This window comes from Thamnophis sirtalis, unplaced genomic scaffold (genome assembly GCF_051295495.1).
Source record: "Thamnophis sirtalis isolate CommonGarterSnake01/CBP01778 unplaced genomic scaffold, rThaSir2_p1.2 scaffold_7, whole genome shotgun sequence".
Taxonomy (NCBI): Eukaryota; Metazoa; Chordata; class Lepidosauria; order Squamata; family Natricidae; genus Thamnophis; species Thamnophis sirtalis.
This window is the reverse complement of record NW_028261387.1, coordinates 60,327,007-60,347,896: the sequence shown is the minus strand read 5'-3', so window position 1 is coordinate 60,347,896 and position 20,890 is coordinate 60,327,007. Positions and strand designations below refer to the sequence as shown.

The 20,890-nt window shown below is 34.7% G+C and overlaps 1 protein-coding gene across 6 annotated transcripts in view; it reads left to right on the top strand.

Annotated features, from left to right (window-relative positions):
* CSDE1 (cold shock domain containing E1) overlaps positions 1–19,915 on the top strand; it is a 40,153-nt gene extending 20,238 nt beyond the window's left edge. For all 6 annotated transcript variants that reach the window (XM_014054071.2, XM_087720176.1, XM_087720174.1 and 3 more), the window contains 9 exons: positions 67–225; positions 2,246–2,353; positions 2,890–3,065; positions 5,686–5,798; positions 11,906–12,025; positions 12,599–12,777; positions 15,717–15,880; positions 17,520–17,652; positions 18,598–19,915. In XM_014054071.2, the coding sequence (XP_013909546.2) occupies positions 67–225; positions 2,246–2,353; positions 2,890–3,065; positions 5,686–5,798; positions 11,906–12,025; positions 12,599–12,777; positions 15,717–15,880; positions 17,520–17,652; positions 18,598–18,645 (1,200 nt within the window). In that variant the 3' untranslated portion in view covers positions 18,646–19,915. The remainder of the gene's footprint in view (positions 1–66; positions 226–2,245; positions 2,354–2,889; positions 3,066–5,685; positions 5,799–11,905; positions 12,026–12,598; positions 12,778–15,716; positions 15,881–17,519; positions 17,653–18,597) is intronic.
* Positions 19,916–20,890: the final 975 nt, after the last annotated feature.

The following is a 20,890-nucleotide window of genomic DNA, read 5'->3' as shown; positions in this document are numbered from 1 at the left end:
ACATTAAATTTAGGAAGCTTTAGAAAGATTTGCTTCTTTCGGTAATAACTTGCTTTTTCCATTTAGGATATGCTGTCTGCTCAAAGAAATCATGCTATAAGGATTAAAAAACTACCGAAGGGCACAGTTTCATTCCATACCCAATCAGATCATCGTTTTATTGGCACTATAGAAAAAGAAGCCACTTCTGTCAAATCCACTAGTCCAAATAAAGGCAAAGAAAAGGTAACTCTGTTTTATTTCTCCCCTTTTTCAAATCTGTATAATTGCCTTTCAGAAAAAAAAATGTGTTTTATCCTGTATGCATAGAATTATGCATATTTGATGATATTGTCTCCACTATTACCACAAATCTAGTAGTCTAATGCTTTTTGTTCATTGTAGCTTTCTGGTATACATACATAGAAATTATGCTCATTATAAATGCATATTACATCTAGTAAATGGCTTGATTGGTGGTGGTGAAATTTCAAATCAGATCAGAATTCTTCCCTCCTTCCAAATTAATAAACCAAATAAAATAAGCTTAAATGCATAGTTTGTGTTGTTGTATAAATAAATTACTCTGCAGTATCATAATTAATGTCCCAAAGGTGCTTTCTCCCCCCCCTTTTTTTTTTGCCTCCAAGGGGCAAATGGACTTTCTTGTTGTTTTTTTGAAGACATTTTGCTTCTCTTCCATGAAGCTTCTTCAGCTCTGACCGGATAGTGGGAAATGGAAAGATTTATATTCCTTGCAGACAGCTGGTCATTTGCATCCTTTTAGAGGGTCATTAAAGCACTAGGAGGTTTATCTGTGTCCTCAGGGTCACCTGAGTGCTCATGGTTCTTAAGACCCTCTAAAAGGATGCAAATGTCCAGCTGTCTGCAAGGAATATAAATCCTTCCATTCCCCACTATCCAGTCAGAGCTGAAGAAGCGAAACATCTTCAAAAGAAAAAACAAGAAAGTCCGGTTGCCTCCTTAAAAAGGGGGGAGGGGAAGCACCTTTTGGACAAGCATGACTGAGGATCTCTACAGACTTTTATTATAATTAATGTATCAGTAATACTTGTTTAAACATGTTGCCACAGAGAATTGAGACAAGAGCAAAGTGGAACAGTATTCTTAATTTCAGCCTCAGAATTTCAGGATGGTTTTACCTCAGCCATAATGATGTTTTTAATTTAAATAAATAAACCCATTTTTCATTTGATAATTTTCCTTTTTTCCAGTGGATTTTTCATGGTTAGTTTACTTGGTAGATACACCCAGTGGTGGGTTTCAAATCCCATTCCAACCTGTATGGTTGGAACGGGGCCGGTGGTGTCATGGACATGTGCAGCACATGCGTTTTAGTGCCTCTGCAATGCCCCAGCTGTTCCGTGGAGTGTCACGCAGGCGCTATACGTGCTATGCACCTGCACAGAAGTGCAGAAGCCTTTAAACACCGGTAAGGACGGTGGGGGGCCCCTCCGGAGCACCATACCGGAACGGTATCCGGTGCTCCGGGCTAGCTTCGTTACGCCCGTACCGGGACGTACCGCTTGCATCCCACCACTGGATACACCTTATAGCAATATTACAGCACAAGATCAAAAACATGGTAAAGCTCTTTGAGAAAGTTTTTAGTAGTTAATTCCATTTAGGTCAAGGTAAAAAAGATTTAATGGCAAATCATTCCTTATCCAAAAATTGAAGGTCTAATAAACAACGAATGCACAAAACTAAGTAATACAAATTATTTCTATACTTTAAATTTGTATCAGGTATTTTAGGGCTAAATTTTTTCATCCAATATGACATAGTGTTGTATTGAATTGTTATGCAGATTTTAGGGATGTTCCTATGTTGGAAATTTTTAAAGATAAACTGACTAGTTTAGAATTCTGTACGTAAAAATGTTTCAGTTCATCATTTGGAGTAAGATTTTATTTTCATTGCAATTGTTTATGTAATGTTTTTGTTTTAATTTAATAAGGTTCTATTTTATCAAAGAAAACCAATAATATATTTCTTCAAAGCAGACTTTTTGAATGAGCTGGATGATAAGGCTAAATGTATAATACATTTTCAATGTTAGCATATTCTTGTTAGCAGTAAAGATACCATACTTGTTACAAAATGAAGATCATATAAAATCCTGAATTACATTTTTTGTCTTGGCACTGAATAGTTACGCCATTAAACTACATTTGTGTTATTAGACTGGCTAAGTGGATGAATTGAAGAACAATACTTCTGACATTCTTGCTTCTCCTTTTAGGAACCTGAAGAGGGAGTAATTGCTTATGATGATTGTGGTGAAAAGCTGACTATTCCCTATCAGGCTAAAGATGTGGAAGGATCTACAACTCCTCAGATAGGAGATAAGGTAATATATTCATAAGTAATTATTGGAATATTTTCTAGTAATTTGTTCTTTACAACTATTGCTAATGATTAATCAAGGCTATTTTAATTGCATATATTTAAAATATTGGCAATCCTAGGTTCTTATGATTTTCACATAATAGTTGAAATTATAAGATATAATTTTAGATATATGATACCCATATATGTGTATATTAAATGTAGATAAAAATAGATTTTACTAATATCTTCAAATTATATGAGATTCTTTAATAAAAATTAAATTGTAAAAGTTGGTCAGTATAAAAACACCTCTCTTTTTTTGAAAGCATTAAAGTAAGAAGTAGCCTCCTTTAACTTCTCCTTCCTTGTTGATACTTTAATAATAAAATAAAAAGAAAGCTTAAGTTGGGAATAGTCAGGAAAGATCTAATAGGACCATATGCCATCTTATTTCAGAAGGCAGGAAATATATAGAGATACATTACCCCTAAAATACATGTAACCTGTCTAACCCTTTCAGAAAACATTATTGTTAATAGTATATTTTTTGTACAGGTTGAATTTACAGTCTGTGAAGTAAAAAGAACTGGGTTGCAAACAGCTACTTCTGTTCGACTGCTTGGTAGAAATTATAGTTCAAAAAGACTTTTGGGATATGTTGCAACTCTCAAGGATAACTTTGGATTTATTGAAACAGCCAATCACGATAAGGAGATCTTCTTTCATTACAGGCAAGTGATATTAGTAAAGACTGACTACATTATGTGAAAATGGAGTCTTTGTGGCATCTCTAACATAACCGCAAAGAATCTCTTTATAAGACTATTGTTTTTTTTAAAAAACTACAATATTTCTTTTGAAAAGCATATAACATTTGAAAGGAAAATGCACATATTAGGGAAACAATGCAGTAGGATTTGATGACAAAACGTTTATCAGTTATATATAAAATGAATATTCACTAATATAATGCCCGATGATTTATACTCATTGGATTATTCATGGGATTATCCACAAATTTAGCCACAGATGATGTATCCAAAATCGTTGCTGCTTTATGCAGTGGTTCGTTTCTTTTTTAGTGAAAATTCAAGGTGCTAGTTGCCACCTTTCAAGCCCTTCATGGCTTGGGACCCGGTTATCTGAAAGACTGTCTCTTGCGGGTCACATCTACCTGATCTACCAGAGCGGGGAGGCAAGGAATATTACAATATTACATCTGATGTATTCTCACACCCCTTACAAAAGTAAATACCTGGTTTGAGTTATACATATACACTATAGTTTTGAAATTTCTAAACCCAAGTTTTCACACCCCCTGGAATATTGCTTTGCACCCCCTGTTGGGATCTCCTCCCCACAGGAGGAGGATACACTTGATGGGACCCAGAAGAAGGGCCTTCTCCATGGTGGCTCCCTCTCTGGAACATCATTCCCCTCCAAGTTTATAATGGCCCCCACTCTAAGACTCTTCTGGAAGGCGATTAGGACCTGGTTTTGTCAGCAGGCCTAGGGAACGCAGAACGGGATGGAGCCCATTAAATGGTTCGTGTGTTATCACCAGGGTGTGGAGTGGCGGGTTATTTTATTTTATTATATTATTTATTAATTTTATTATATGATTCTCTCTTTTATTAATTTTATTGTTTTTTATATGATTTTTTTAAAAAAAATATTATTGTAAGCCGCCTTGGATTGGCATTGCGAATAGGCAGCAATATAAATTTCCTAAATTTAAATAAAATAAATTAAATAAAAAACAACCCTCCTATTTTGTTTTTCCTAATGCTAATATTGGTTTGGAATATTGATTCAAAATACCTGCATATGTGCATTCTGTTGTGAAACAGAAGCTTAAAACGAGGAGGTAATATGTGTGTCTGGTTTCATCCCATATGCAGATTTTTCAAGTGTGCATAACAATTGAACATTGATGCGACTGATTCCTAATATAGACAAATATCAGTTAGATACTCTTTCCTGGTAGTCTGTAAATTTAAAAAAATCACTCAGGATATATATACCATGTAATATATAGAAATCTGATGGATGTCATGTAAAACCTCATACATGGAGAAATATTTATTTATTTACTTATTTATTTATCATTTATATATCCACCAATCTCACCAAAGGGTGGCAAACAACGACCGGATAAATCCTGTATAAAAAGATATAAAAACACTTTAAAAATAAATATTGTAAAAATATGCAAACCCTAAGTGAGGAGGGGATAATAGTAAAGAAATCAGCAACAGAGTCAGTCTCTTAATTCCCTGGATCCTTCAGGCCTGATAACATAACCAGAGCTTGGATCTTCCAGAATGTCAAAAGGGATGGAGTTAATCTAATTTCTAGGGAAACAGTACTCCATAATGCAGGTACCATGGCACAGAAAGCATATCTCAGGACTGACCAAATGCAGGTTCCTAGCTAATGGTACCTGCAGCATGCTTTTTCTGCCTATCTAATGAGATATAGCATGTATATATATTTCTATCCATATGTCTTTCTCTGAGAGCTTAAGGGAAAGTATGTTATACATTGTATTATTCTGATAGAAGCTTAATACTAACTCATTGTGCGGAAGTCAAAATAAAAACTTGAATTTGTTTTTGCTGTCTCCACCCTCAACAAACTACTCAGTGGTATTAAGAAAGAATTTTTTCTTGTGAAGCAATTAAAAAAAACACAAAGTACCAGTATTTTATTTAATAAAATTCCCATTAGTACAGTAACTATAAAGTGCTATGTGGAGTGACTGTACATACCTTTAGATTTGAAGAGATAGATATATTTTGGAGTGTGCATGTAACACCTAACAACTCTATGAACCAAACATCTATTTTCATAGGATCGCTCTGCCTTATGGAGGGAAGCTGCATAGTCCTTGAAAAACATACAGCGTTATGGAGTTTCTGTTAGTTGCTTTATGATCCTTTTATACTTTTAGGAATGGTTTCCCCTTCAAATTTGAAGCTTTGTGATGCCCTAGTATTTGATGTATTAGCTTAGTTCTGTAAAAAGGTTAATTGATTAATGAAAACATTGTAGCAAGAGAAAATAATACAAAAATTGTTTTCATGTTGAATTTTCATGTGATATGCATAATCATGTGAAAAAGCACACCCCATTGATATTTGTGAATTTTTCAATTTATTTCAATATACAAATACTTGATCTTCATTTGAATAATATTAACAAAGAGGATATACTATAACTAATTTCTTGAATTCTGAGTTACCCTGAGGTAAGATGAGCTGCCAATAAATAAATGCACTATTTACATTTTGAGGTAACATTTTAGATCATATTTTTGCATATTCAAGATTTTTGTGTGATTGTTTTCAGTGAATTCTGTGGTGATATCGATAGCTTGGAACTTGGAGACATGGTTGAATATAGCTTATCAAAAGGCAAAGGAAACAAAGTCAGTGCAGAGAAAGTGAACAAGACACATGCAGGTGAAGTACCCTCTTTTTGTTGTTTGTTTTAAACAAGCAGTAGTCCTGGAGGGGTAAGGAAAAAGATACTTAATAATGACAGTTTTATGGATGTCTTTTTCTTAGTATAACTTTATTACATGCTAGTGACTTAGATAATCCAGGAGAAGATAGAATCAATTAAACCATGTTTCTCAATATAGCTCTTTACGTGTTACAGCTGCAATAATCTAAAACAGGATATAAAAAAATATTTGAATCCTTGTTAGATTTCAAATGCAGTCCTTTGTTATGAGGATGCTATCAATAAGATCAAATCCAATACCTAGATAGATATCTTTACATAGTAAACTATTTTACTCCTCAGTAGATCTAAGCAGGTTCTTTCTGATAACTTTCTTTCATCATGGGCCAAGGTGATGCATAAGAAACAAAGTTTTAGATTTTTCTTTCATTTAGATCCATTTGCTATGAAATGGGCCTGAAGTAGAGGCAATCAAGCAACACCTTAAAGTCATGGCTATTCAGTCAGATCTGATGTCTCTTCTTAAATATGTATTTTAAGTAGCTCTTGCACCTTTTCCACACCTGCCAGATACTTAAATTGCTTTTCCCAAACTTGAAGAAGCCTAATCTTGACACATATCAGTCTTATACCAGCAGTATTAGAGGGCACTCCATTTGAAACTAGAATATGCCCATGGAGAGAAGGAGACCCTTGAAGATTCAGATATTTCTTAATATACTTTGTTTTATAATAGTACAGGTGAAACTCGAAAAATTAGAATATTGTGCAAAAGTTCATTTATTTCAGTAATGCAACTTAGAAGGTGAAACTAATATATGAGATAAGGCTCATTATATGCAAGATAGTTCAAGCTGTGATTTGTCATAATTGTGATGATTATGGCGTACAGCTCATAAAACCCCCAAATCCACCATCTCAGAAAATTAGGTTATTACATGCAATCACTAAAACAAGGATTGTACATAGAACAATATTGGACCTCTGAAAAGTATAAGCATGCATATGTACTCAGTACTTGGTTTGGGCCCCTTTTGCAGCAATTACTGCCTCAATGCAGTGTGGCATGGAAGTTATTATCCTGTGGCACTGCTGAGGTGTTATGGAAGACCAGGATGCGTCAATAGCGGCCTTCAGCTCTCCTGCATTGTTCGGTTTCATGTCTCTCATCTTTCTCTTGGCAATGCCCCATAGATTCTCTATGGGGTTCAGGTCAGACAAGTTTGCTGTCCAATCAAGCACAGTAATCCCACAGTCATTGAACCAGGTTTTGGTGCTTTTGGCAGTGTGGGCAGCTGGAAAATGAAGTCAGCATCCCCATAAAACTCATCTGCGGAAGGAAGGATGAAGTGCTCCAAAATCTCCTGGTAGATGGCTGCATTGACCCTGGTCTTAATGAAGCACAGAGGTCCAAAGTCCTGTTGCTCAGTGGTCCAAAGTCCTCTTTTCTGATGAGAGCAACTTTTGCATCTTATTTGGAAACCAAGGACCCAGAGTATGGAGGAAGAATGGAGAGGCCAATCAAGGACAGTAATCCCACGGTCATTGAACCAGTTTTTGGTGCTTTTGGCAAAAGACTTCATTTTCCAGCTGCCCACACTTCCACAATCCTTACATATACTTCATTCAAATTGAATTGTACATTTTAGATCAAAAAAGAAAATGTATGTATTTTACTATCACTGTACCACAATTCTCATTTAATTACAATTATTTAAACATGTTTTTATCTAAAATCTTTGTATTTAAAGACCACCTACTGACATTCATTCGCAGTTTCAATAAACCTCCAATAACATTACACCTTTATGACATATTCTGAAACAAATTCAGTTAGTAAGATATCTAAGCATTCCCCCCCCTTTTTTCCCCAACTCACAGTTTAAAGCTTATATCCAATTTGCTTTTACTAGTATAACACAAACATATATATCATTAAACATCCATTAACATTTCCTTGTTGTTATTGTAGTTAAGTAAAAATTATTTAATATTTATATCACCTCTCCTCTCATCAGACCCAAAAGAAATTGTACCTTTATAGCGAGCTCTAAACAAAAATTTATTAATAAAATTTATAGGTATTTTCCCTAAGTCCCAAATTACAATTTATATCCAAGTTATTTTTACTAATTAAGGTTATCATTTCATTATTATAGTTAATTATATGTTAACAAATGAACATTTAATAAAAATCTAAAACAATCTACAAAATGCTAACATTCCTACTTATTAATCACCAAAAATATCCATTAACATTTCTTTGTTATTATTATGGTTAATGAAAAAATTATTTAGTATTTATATCACATCTCCTCTCTTCAGACCCAAAGTAATTATACCTTTATAACAAGATGTAAACAAAAATGTATTAATAAAATTTATATGTCTTTTCACCGTCCCAATTTAGGATTTATAACCAGGTTACTTATACTAATTATGGCTATCATTTCATCATTATTGTTGTAGTTAATTATATGTTAATGAATAAACATTCAATGATAATCTAAAACAATCTACAAACTACTAAAATCCCTACTTATTGATCACCAAAATTAGCTAACTTTTTATCATCAACTTTCATTATCAACCTGTATCTTTCCTATGGCAAAACAGTCTTATCTCTCTTGTCAATTGTTGTTTCAATTCTCTTTTCAGCTCCTTTATAAAGTTTTTATAAACTTCTCTCCGCACTTTATTGCTTGAAAGATCTCTCAAATAATCTCGTTGCCTTTGAATTGTTATTGACATTAACTTGTCTTTGGTTGTCAAACTTATTTCTGAATAGGTTTCTCTTCTTAGCTGCATCATTATCACCCCTTTTTTTTCTCCTATATCTTGAAATCTGGGATAAAGCTCCAAATTGTCAAATTCACTTTTCCAACTTCCCTTCTTTCTTCTTTCACCTATATTGCTCCATTAATAAGTTCATCTATTGTCGTCTTTACCTTCTATATTTTCATTCTCCTCTTTAATTTTTGGGGCTCCAACCCCATCATCTTTTTCTGTGATAAACAATAGTCTATCCAACTTCTTCTTAAATTTCCCAAATCCTTCTAAAATATTTTGAATTCCAGCCAGAATGTTTCGAAATGTTAAGGTTTCCTCATCTGGATATTGATTGATCCATCCCCCCCCCCCAAAAAAATAGAAGTAGAAAAAAAGAAAAGAGGAGTCTGATAGCCACTGCCACTCTAGCCTTCCAGGCTTCTTTTGTTTGTGTGTGTGTGTGTGCGCACGCACACACTATAGATGATGGATGGATGGATGGATAGAGAGAGAGAGAGAGAGAGAGGTAGAGAGGTAGAGATAGAGATAGAGATATTAGAGTTACAACCCCCGGTATGCCCAAATATGGGAGGAAGATCACTACTTCCATTCTCTGTCCTTCGGCTCGTCACAAGAGACCATCCAGACAGAAACCCAATTTATATATATACTGGGATATGGCTAGCTGATGAGAGCTAAATAGCTTGAAATAGATCTATACTAGTCTCCCTTTATTTATTTATCAGCACAAATACAACACAAATGTAATAAAGGCAACAGTAAAAATATTGGGTTTCTGTCATGATGAACTTTTGTGACGAGTCGATTGACAGATAATGGAAGCAGTTAGCTTCCTCCCATAATTGGGGCATACCAGGGGTTGTGACACTAAATGTATGTATGTATGTATGTATGTATGTATGTATGTATATATGTATAAAGGTTAACTTAAGCACAAGTTCTTTTGTACACTTCAAAAGAGAAGGGTTCTATCTTTTTCTTTCCTTTTCCTTCTCTAACCAAAATATTTTCCAATAGCACCTGCAAAAAGCAATTCATGCCCTTGACTCTTTATCAAATTTTGTAAGCAAGTTGCAAACCCTTCACTTACAAAGTCAGTGAGATCAAAGAGGAATGAACAAAGGATACATTGTTTCAAAGAAGGAATTTCAGACACTGGCTTCCGAATGGCAGATTCTGCTTTTTTATACTTTTCAATTTTATGGAAATCAAAAATCTTTAATTATCTTTGGTGGGTTTTAATAACAAATAGAAGGGAGAATTTGTTAAAATCAAAAAAGAGAGTTTTAATTTAAGCCAAAAAGAAGGTGGTAAAAAATAGCGGGGAAAAAGTCAATTCATTCACTTCAAGTGGAGAAACAGGAAACGTTGCAATCACTTCAATCCACAAAGTGTCGTTACAAGAAAGAGCAAAAGCTTTCCAAGGCAGTCCAATAAGAATTAAATTCGCCGCTTTATTCTTTTACTTAAAGGACTAATTTATCTTTTTAAAAAAAGTTTCTTTGGGCAATCTTTCAGAGTAAAAAAAACCTCACCAGATGAACTCACTTTCTCTTCCTTCCTTCAAGAGCCATCTCCAACTTTGTCAGCCTGGGAGCTGCCTGTTTGCCGCCGGCTTGAAACGCTTCCCTTGGGTCAATCAGGGACTTTGCAGTGTCCCTAAGACCAGCAAGGCTTTGTCTTCCTGGTCACCGTCTCTCTGGGACAGTTTAGGTCCTACTGGACCGTCCAGCGGCAAAAGTGTCAACAGCGGTCTCGGACTGTCGAGACCGCACGTTGTGTTGTTGCAATGTTCACTCCGCCTTTTTTCCAAACAGGTCTATTTTCTATAATCTTCCTTGTCTACCTCTTGACTTAGGATGGATTATGTAAGAAGACTTGTCTTTATAGCTAATAGGTGTAGGATAATCTTACTTTGTCGTATATTTCCAATAAGTTAGTAATATATTATGTTAATTTTTCTACCCTTCTCCAATAATCAAATCCTGTTCCCCCTTTAATTGCTATATGCTTAGAATTGTTGTTGCAGAAATCCTATTACCTTTCTCCCTTCTATTTTGGTTCTCAGATCAGATCAGCCACTTAAATATTTTTGTCACTTTTTCCAGCCAGCCAGTATCTAAGAGGCAATATTCTTCTTTCTAGACAGGAGGAAATGTCTGTCTGCTGCTTCTCTCTCTCCCTCTCTCTCTCCCTCCCTCCCTCCCCCTCCTCTTCCCCCTCCCTCCCTCTTTCTTTCTTTCTGACTGACATGAAAAAAAACCTTGCAAATTTATGATTAAGAGCTGCAGTGACGCAGTGGTTAGAATGCAGTACTGCAGGCTACTTCTGCTGACCGCCAGCTTCCTGAAATTTGGCAGTTTGAATCTTGTCAGGTTCAAAGTTGACTCAGCCTTCCATCATTTTGAGGTCGATAAAATGAGGACCCAGATTGTTGGGGGGCAATATACTGACTATAAACAGAGAGGACTGTGAAGTGGTATATAAGTCTGCTATTGCTATTAGGAGGATAAAGATTTCTGGATGAAATGGTGAACTATACCTTTCCAAACCATTCTAGCTGCAAACTTCTGATTTTCCATTACAGTAAGCTAGAGATCAACTTGCTTGGAGATTGGGAGGAACCTCTTTGCTTAGGATAATTCATATAGTATGTGTGGGTGGGTGTTTTATATATCTATATATGAGAAAATGAAAATTAGAGATGTATTGCACTTCAAATCCAAAGTTTAAAAGTTGCTTTGAAATGGGCATCAGTATGTACATCATATCTGATCAAGTTCTCTACAGTAACTATATGCAATTTATTTATGTGTTGTATTTTTTAAAATTAATATGTTTTACTATAGTATGTCCTGAATCTTCCCTGAATTATTCAACTTTTTAGTATAACCCTTTTTACTATAACCCAACCCTGGTATTGTGAGAAAATTGGATATTTTTATCCCTTGAATTTTAATAAGCAGTTTCTTCATAATGGATTTTCTGTAGTGTAATATATTTGGTTCCAACCGCAACTCGTTTTAGTGATTATATACATACATAGCTATTTAACAAGTAGGTCAGCCAGTCAATTTCTGTTGCATCAGAAAATCAATCAATCAAACAAACAAACAAACAAACAAACAAAAGTGGACCCTACTCTTGAAGGAAAGTACTAATAAGCACATTCAGCATATATTTCAGTGGTTTTCTGAGTTGTTTCATTATGTCAGTAAGTTAAAACAATGTAGTTTCTACAAATTAGACACATTGTTTTGCCAAACTTGGTAATTTTATTGCAGTAAATGGCATCATTGATTTTTTATTGCAGTAAATGGCATCACAGATGAAGCTGACCCAACTTGTTACACGGGTAAAGTTATTCGCCCTCTCAGGAGTGTAGATCCTAACCAATTGGAATACCAAGGAATGATTGAAGTCATGGAAGATGGTAAGTAAATTAAAGGTATCCTCACTGTACCTTTAATGTTATTCTTGGTATGTATTAGGTAACTATTCATTAGCTCTAATAGGATTTGCATGCTATTCTGTAGCAGTATAAATTCACAGAATTTAGTATTTATTTAGAATACAGGTCTCAACTTACAACAGTTCGTTTAGTGACTGTTCAAAGTTACAACAGGACTGTAGTGACTTATCACTTTTTACACTTTCACTGTTGCAGCACCTTCATGATCACCTGATCAAAATGCAGGTGCTTGGAAACTGACTCCTATTAATGACAGTTTCAGTGTCCTGGGTCACTTAATCACCTTTTGCAATTTTCTGACATGCAAAGTCAATGGGGAACCCAGATAGTAACTGTGTTACTAACTTAACAACTGCAGTGAATCACAACAACTGTGGCAAGAAAGGATGTAAAATGGAGCAAAATTCACTGAACAACTGTCTCACTTAGCAACAGAAATTTTGGGCTCAATTGTGGTTGCAAATTGAGGAGTCTCTGTATTAGCTAGTACTTTTTTTAAAAATGAAAGCACATCTTTCGTTTTGTGTGTTCTAGGAGAAATGAAAGGTGAGGTCTATCCTTTTGGAATTGTTGGCGTGGCAAATAAAGGGGACTGTCTGCAGAAAGGAGAGACCGTGAAATTCCAGCTTTGTGTCTTCGGTCAGAATGGGCAAACAATGGCTTGCAACATAACAGCTTTCCGTAGAGCCACTGTAGAATGTGTGAAAGATCAGGTAAGAAGATAATTCTTCATGCATAGCTTGTGTTGTTTGTATATAACAAAGTAAAATTCCAATTTGATGCATATATTCCAAAGATAATATATATAACTCAAGTAGATAACATCAGTGCTAGTTGGTGTTGATTTTTCTCCCTATAATCAAATTAAAGCCAAACTCTTATTATTCAAAAGTTACTTGTTTAAGTGAATTATTTTTAAGGTATTTTATCCCTTGCTGAGGCCAGTGTTACCTAGCATATTTAAGTGCTATCTGCTAGTTGTCATTTTAATTTCTAAAAATACTTATAGATTACTTTGGCATCTAATTGCCACAATTAGATGGCATTGTCAGATGTAGTTTCTCCTTTTATGAGGATACTACCTGCCAAACTTTAGACAGGTAATGTCTAAATGTCTTTATGTGAAAGTGGAATGCACCTTTTTATCTTCATTGTTAGTCTGAAAAAGGTGTATTCCCTCCTTTTTTTTTGCACAAGTACCATGAAGAAAGCAGACACTGTAGAGCCACCCCTTGGCCCATAGTCTGCCAAATTATAGCACAGTAATTGGAAGGACTTTATGATTCACTTAACTGGACTGCAAATCTTCAGTGATCCATTTAACAACTGTGGCAAAAAAAGTTGTAAAATGGGGCAAAACTCCCTTAATAACTGCCTTAAGTTAAGAGCACTGCCTTTAATAAGAACTCTGGATTGATTTGTTCTATGATCCATTTTTTTGTTTTGCTTTCTTGGCTGTTCATGGTATTTTTAAAAGATTTCTGTGACCCCCACCATTCAAACTAAAAAACTAATTTGCTTCTTCAAAATGCAACTTTTACTTCCAAAGAGTATCCGAAGGAAAACCATTACTTACATGATTCTGAACTTTTCAATGCATATTTAAGGCATATTCTGGTATCTGAATATGTTTTCCAAGGCTTCATTTTTATTCTACCAAATACTGTGGAGTATTTCATGAGTTCTGATTCCTTTACTGTTGTTAGTTGATTCTAAAAAGCAGGCACTATTTAACTCTTCAGTATTGATATTGTCATTTGCATTTTTAGTTATTAGAATAGTGTACTCAGCATAGTACAGATTTGATGTTTCTTCCTGCAGTTTTAAAGTCATATTTCTTTTCCACCAATTCAGCTTCCCTCATTATATTTTCAGGAATTAGGTTGAATAAATAGAGATAGTATACAACCTAGCCGCACTCTTTTGCTGACCTATGCATAATGTCACATCCAAATAGTTGCTTTCTGTCCTGTGCATAGATTTTGCATAAAGACAATAAATTATCCAGGATTCATTTTTTTTCTTTTTTTTCCAGATAGTAATTTTATTAAAGATTGCAATTATAGCAGTAAAAAGTAATGCAAACTAAAGAAAGAAAAAGATATAGAAAAGAAAATACAATATAGCAATGAAAAAGAATTTTAACATACAAAGAAGCAACTTCCCCTTCCCCTATTAATTTTAGTAATTCTTGTGGTTTACTTACAAGAAGCAGTTGCCTGGAGCACTTGTGGATACTAATTCAAGTAAGAATTATCAAAGAGCTGGTCTCCTTGTTGCTCCTTCATTGTGCTGTGGTAATCGGCTCTGATTTTCGCAGAGCCATCATCAATGTGCCGCCCCCCCCCCCATTGTCCTAAAGCCATTGCACAACTAGTCATGGTCGATATGAACAAAGACCTTTTTAAAAAAAAAATCAATAAAGCACATATTGGTATTTTTAGGGGTGGGTGTTCTTGGGGTCTCTGCTGTGCATCAGCAATTAATATCTCCCTTGCTAAAGTTTTTCTAAAACCAGCTTGAGCATCTAGATCTTCCTTTCCGCTTTGGGCTCCAAATCTGTATTGGGTGGTTCTAAGTACTGTTACATTAATGCATTTTACACTAAGCATGGAAGTGCTGTACAACACTTCCGTTAAGTCCTTCTTTTGGTTTGGGATGTAGACCAACTTCTTCCAATGTGTTAGCTATCATTTTCTCCAGTTTAATTGGCATAACTTGGTTAGAAATTTTACGGATTATTCTTCCATATTTCTATCCATAATACTTTAATAATAATAGCAACAAAGTATCTCTTCATCAACCTAAACTATACTGTTCGATTTAAGAAACCCTTAACTAGGAAAATATGGTTTTAAGTTTATGCAGAATGTTCTGTATATGAAAGTGCTGTTTTTTGAGAGCACATGTTGGAACTGAACCACAGGTTTATTTGTAAAATGAAACAGTTATGTTGTGGGCTAAGATCGAAGTATGGTATTATGGCAAAACTGGCTTAAAGGCGTGAGAATAAAACAGGGCATTAAATGATGAAAGGGATGGAAAGGGAAGGTGCTGGTGAGTATTTCAGATTGATGTCATGCTGGTAGATAGTTCATATTGGGGAGATAGCTATGGTGGCAGCTGAGGAGGAGAATAAAAGGAGAGAAGAAAAATCATTTGGAAGATTGGAAATTAGGCTGGCCAGTCAGATTTGTTGTGCTGGAAGCTAGAGAAGGAATTATGATAGCATACACTAGCTGTGTCCAACTGGGAGCCTTCTAGTTAGAACCTCTAGAATAAGATAATTTGTTCTAAAGGTGTTTTAATACCAGATTTCACTTGAATAGTCTCCAGTTTCTGGAATATATCACCTAGAAACCTAAAACTTACTTCTATGATATTCACATTAATGTTATTCTGAATATATGGAAGCACGGACAAATTTTAGAGGTCATATTTGTCTTTGAACTAAATAAAGTAGCTAGATTTTTTTTAAAAATTATTTGGGTGGAAGTATGAAATTGTTATGGTAGAAAGCCCTTTACTAAATGTCTTAGAAAATGTGTGGTAGCAGAAAAACAAAATTGGCAATATAAAGGGTATGGGAACATCTGTAGAAAACATTGCTTACATTGTTCAATTAACAAGATAATTTCCTTTCCTCTTTCAGTTTGGTTTCATAAACTATGAAGTGGGTGACAGCAAAAAACTCTTTTTTCATGTGAAAGAAGTTCAGGATGGAGTGGAATTGCAGGCTGGTGATGAAGTAGAGTTTTCAGTCATTCTCAATCAACGCACAGGGAAATGCAGTGCCTGTAATGTGTGGCGTGTTAGGTAAGAAACTGCCAATCATTAGCAGTATTGTTCTTTTCACAGAAATAAATTAAGCAATCCTGAGCTCAGGAATATTACAAAAATATTTCATTAGCTGTTCATTTCTTGCAGTATTATATCAGTTTGGTGAATTAATTGGTACCAGCATTGGTGCATGTTTTTTGCTTACAAAAAGTATATTCTGTTTAATTCATTTATTCGTTGATAAATAAATATAACTTGAAACCTTCACTGATTGTTATGATGTTTCAAGAAAGAATCATATCTTTTGAAAACATATATAGGAAAGCATCCTGCCTTCTACTTGATTATAAATCTCTGTTTTGAAAAGTCTACTAATACATCATTCTTTCAAAATTCCTAGTGTACCCATTGACAAAATTGTTACCTTGCAAAATAGTGTCATAATTGACTATTCATTAGTTCCCACAGATGCTATCAGATTTTTCTCCTTGGTATCAGGGCAGAGTTTATAATTTCCCACTTCTCATTACTTCAAATGACCAGTTTAGATTACGCAATCTAACCATTTCTTTTCAGTCATTGCTTTATTTATTTATATTAGATAAGCAATTTGAATTGAACTTTATTTGTGTGTGATTAGACACATAAGGAATTTGTCTCTGGTACTTCTAAATATCATTTTAAAACGTATTTGTGAGTTTTTTATTTCAGTGGTCCCCAACCTTTTTGATACCAGGGACTGATTTTTGTAGAAGATAATTTTTCCCCAGACCAGGATGGGCATGATTTTGGTTTAGTTTGCTCCCCTGCCGCTCTCCTCCAGCTATGTGGCCAGTTTCTAACAGGCCATGGACCAGTACCAATCCATGGCCCGGAGGGGTTGGGAACCCGTTTTATTTACCTTCTCAGTATTTTATTTACATTCTCAGAAATTAATAGCATAAACACATTGATTGGAAACTGTTTGGTGGGTCTCTCCTTGTTCAATTCGTGCAGAGGCTTATTTTGTTTTGTAAATGTTTTCTGAAAATATGAATTATTATTATATTATGTATATACCTTCTATGAATTCCCTATTTTTCCATGTTAATCATTGATGCATCAGTCACCTGCAAAACATGCTTTTTTACATTCACATATCTGAGTAGATTACTCTTTGTGTAACCATAATTTTTTTATCCGTAGTTTTGCCTACACTTCTCCATACATTTTGTCTGAAATATAATTTTAGTGGCTGAAGTGTGAGACAAATTCCAGAAATCAGGAGTTAGCAGATCTGATGTTTGGACTTATACTAAGAATAAGGCTATAGCCTTATGAAGCATTTGGACAGAACACATTTTCTGATTAGTCTCTTTTTTAAAAATTAATTGTTTTCTTACATATTTATTGGGCTGTCATTGAGGTTTTAAACATGGTGGCAGTTCAATTATGTTTATTGCAAAAATGGTTCTATTAGAATCATCAGAACAATTTGACATTTCTTTGATTTGCTCTGTACTAGAGCTTACATTTGAAATTTTTTTGTAGACAAAATATTCTGACTTTCATTGTATTACTCAACTTAGTAATCATTTAGGATTTTATAGAAGAAACCAAAAGCCATAGTATTTTTATGTATTAGTTTTTGTCCCGTCCCCCCCTCCCCATTGATTTGGTTGGTTTCTATTAACAGTGAAGGTGCTAAGGCTGTAGCTGCTCCACGCCCTGACAGACTTGTTAATCGTTTAAAGAGCATTACTTTGGATGATGCCAGTGCTCCTCGTCTAACTGTGCTTCGTCAGCCAAGGGGACCGGATAATACAAAGGTATGTTACAGGAAATTTGCCCATATTTCATAATATTGGAATTTCAGCTTTTATGACAGAATGACTTTATTTCTGTTGGCAACATCATTGGAATGGTATAATGAATTTATGAATTTCTTACACTTCCTATTTGAAATGGACCAACATATGCATTGGGTAGGAATAGACAACTTATTAACATTTTAAACTACAATTCTTATAATCGTTTAATATTTAATACTACTCATATATGCGTGAATCACATGACCTGTTCTCTTCACACACACCCTTTGCTTTAGTGTCAAATGACCTCAGTATTCCTTTGGGTCCCTTGCTAGCCTATTAGTTTTAGGAGTTAAGGTCTGGTGTGAACTACAATTAACTGTATATTGGAAGAGGCTGTTCCTAGTAAAAAGTGCTATAAGCTCTAGGTTTCAAATAAAGCTCAGTACAATCTTTCTGCGTATATCCACAAATGACCATACAAAGTTTTTCTACTAGAGATATAAGTTACTACTTCTCAACCAGTGTTTATTTGCCCCTAATAGACAAATCAGGTTTTAGTCAGAACTTTGCAATGGTTTTAATTTTTTTTATTTGTTTAGCTTTATTTTTAGGAAAAAACTAATTATTTTTTCCCTGGAAATGTATATTTGGGCACCTCAGAGGTTATTAAAAAGGCAATTACTCATGACATTTTTTACAGCAAAAAATAATACACAAAGTAGGACCTGCAAACAGGAATGTGTGGAACATTCTATATTCATTTTTGCTTAATTGTAGAAAATATCAGGTCCACAAATGCGTTGAGGCATTTTAGAAGATAGCATAAACACAAATAAGAGCAAAAAGGGAAAAATGTGAGCTCAGTAGCAAAATGAATATATGTGATGCCTATAACTGTCTTTACTTTCACTGTTATTTCAACATCCAATTTAAACTCATGATATATTTTGCCATTTACAGGGATTTGGTACAGAGAGAAAGATTCGTCAAGCTGGTGTTATCGACTAACTGGTCTCAAAGCAACTAATATTGGAATAAGGGTGGGGTCTGGTAAAGGGTACTGAATATCCTTGTATTCATCCCTTCCAAAATCTAAGGAGCTATTACACCAGTTTTAACACCTTCCTCATGTTATGTTTAAAAATAAATTTATGAAACAGTTTTAAAATATGCACAGTTGCATCCTGGAGAACCTAAGGTGGCGCCTTATATTAACACATTTTAGAAGCTTTTTGAATGGTGCATTTAAAGCAACTGGTAACTGCAAATCTACTTTGCCTCTTTAAGTAAATATTATAGACAGTTCTATTCGGGAAGACCTTATGAAATTCTGCACTGAAAAGAAATATATCTATATATATCTATATATATATATAGACACAACATGCATATATTTTCTTTAATTCAATTTTGCCAAGGTATTACTATGCCTTAGGTGTCGATTATTTTGTCCTCTCCAAGGCAGGGAAGGCTGATTTTCTCGTCATTTTCATTCAGTTTTGAAGCTCATATGAGGATAGATATACTAACCATATTATATAGAATCCTATATGAGTACTCAGACATTTATTTGATGGCCAAATGTTTTTTAATGTCTCATTTAAATTCAGATCCATTTAGCAAGCAAAATTATCTCTTAGATCTCATTGAACTTATTTTCCAAAGTAGACTACTAGGTTTTTTTCTAATTAGCTGCAATTAGCATGCATAGTGCAGAATTTCATAAGGATAAAGTGTGCCATCAGTGTGGTAACTTAAAGATATTTAAAACAATGCACAATTTGCTGCTTACAACACTGCAGCTTCTAAACCCGGTTTATTTTACTGATTTAAAAATAAAAATAAAAATTTGTGCCTGAAGTGAATACATTTTTTTTGCAGCCAACACCCAGTGTACTGTAAAAGAATACTTAGGCTTTCCATAGCTGTATTGAGACTTTCATCAAGGTGAAATAGTTGATGTCTGTGTGCTTTTTTTTTCCTCCCTTCCTTCCAGGCCCCCCTCTCCCCAATCCCTCCCCCCCCCCCTCAGCCACACTTTATCAAGCAAGCAAACTGAATGATTGGTCTAAGTATTACTTTAACCAAAAAGATCAGGAGTTATTTACTTTGAATAGAGGGCAGTACTGTGTTTTTCCATGTTACCTCTATTCTCAATTTAGGGTTTTTCTTCTCTGGGAGATGCATTATCTTTGTAAAACAAACATTGCTTTCTCCAATTTTTCTGTTAATGGCAAAGAATGGAAATAGAATAAAGTTTTACTGATTTTGAAAATTTGCCTCTGTCTTGTAACTTCTTCATAAACATCTCCCACCCACTTTCCTGCTTGGCCAATTTCTGTGTTTTCAGAAGACATTCTAGATCCTGAATAAAAAACAAGACTTCCCCCATTTTTATGACCAGGCAGTATAACTTGAAAAAAACCTTTTTTAAAAACTTGTAATATTATCCTCAGATAGTATTCCTTTTCTCCATTTTGCACACATGAAGATTAACTGGTCTTAAAATCCCAATCATATTTGCACGTGCACTAACATCTGATTAACTGAATATTGGGTCGCATTAAACATGTCTTGGTATCAATTTACAATTCACCCTAAACCAAATATACATTATTTGAACTTTTGACCTATCTATAATCCAAGTTTCTGGCTTGATGATGTTAGCATTAAATATTGAATTCAATAATTCAGTTGGAAGATGTTGTTTATCCTAAATCAAAATAATTCTGGATCTGGCCTGAAGCCAATTTAATAGGATTGTGCTTTTGATTCAGTTCCCGAAAGATACTTTTAAAGTGTGCAGGAACAGGAATTTATTTATTTTATACATCAAATTTAGAAACTGCCCATCTCACAGAATTATCCTGAGCAATGTACAGTTAAAACAATATATCCCACTAGGAGGCAGCTAAAACAGAAAAAATAAAGTTTAAAAGGTGAGGGGAAAAGTGCTGACTAAGATTGTGTGCTTCTCTGAGAAACCCAAGTGAGTTGGCAGAGTCAAGTCTTCAGATACTTTCAAAAGGCCAGGAGAATAGAGGCCCACGTCACCTTGGAGAAAATTCCAAAGGGTAGGGGAGAAAGAGTAGGTTCTCTTCCTAGACCCTACCAGTTGAAAGTCTTTAACTGAAAGGGTCTGTAACATCATCTCTCTGCCAGGTGAGACAGGCCAATGTAATAGGGAGAATACAGTTCTGCCTGTCACCCATAAAGGTATATATACAAAAGTACACCCTCTTTGAGTTCTATG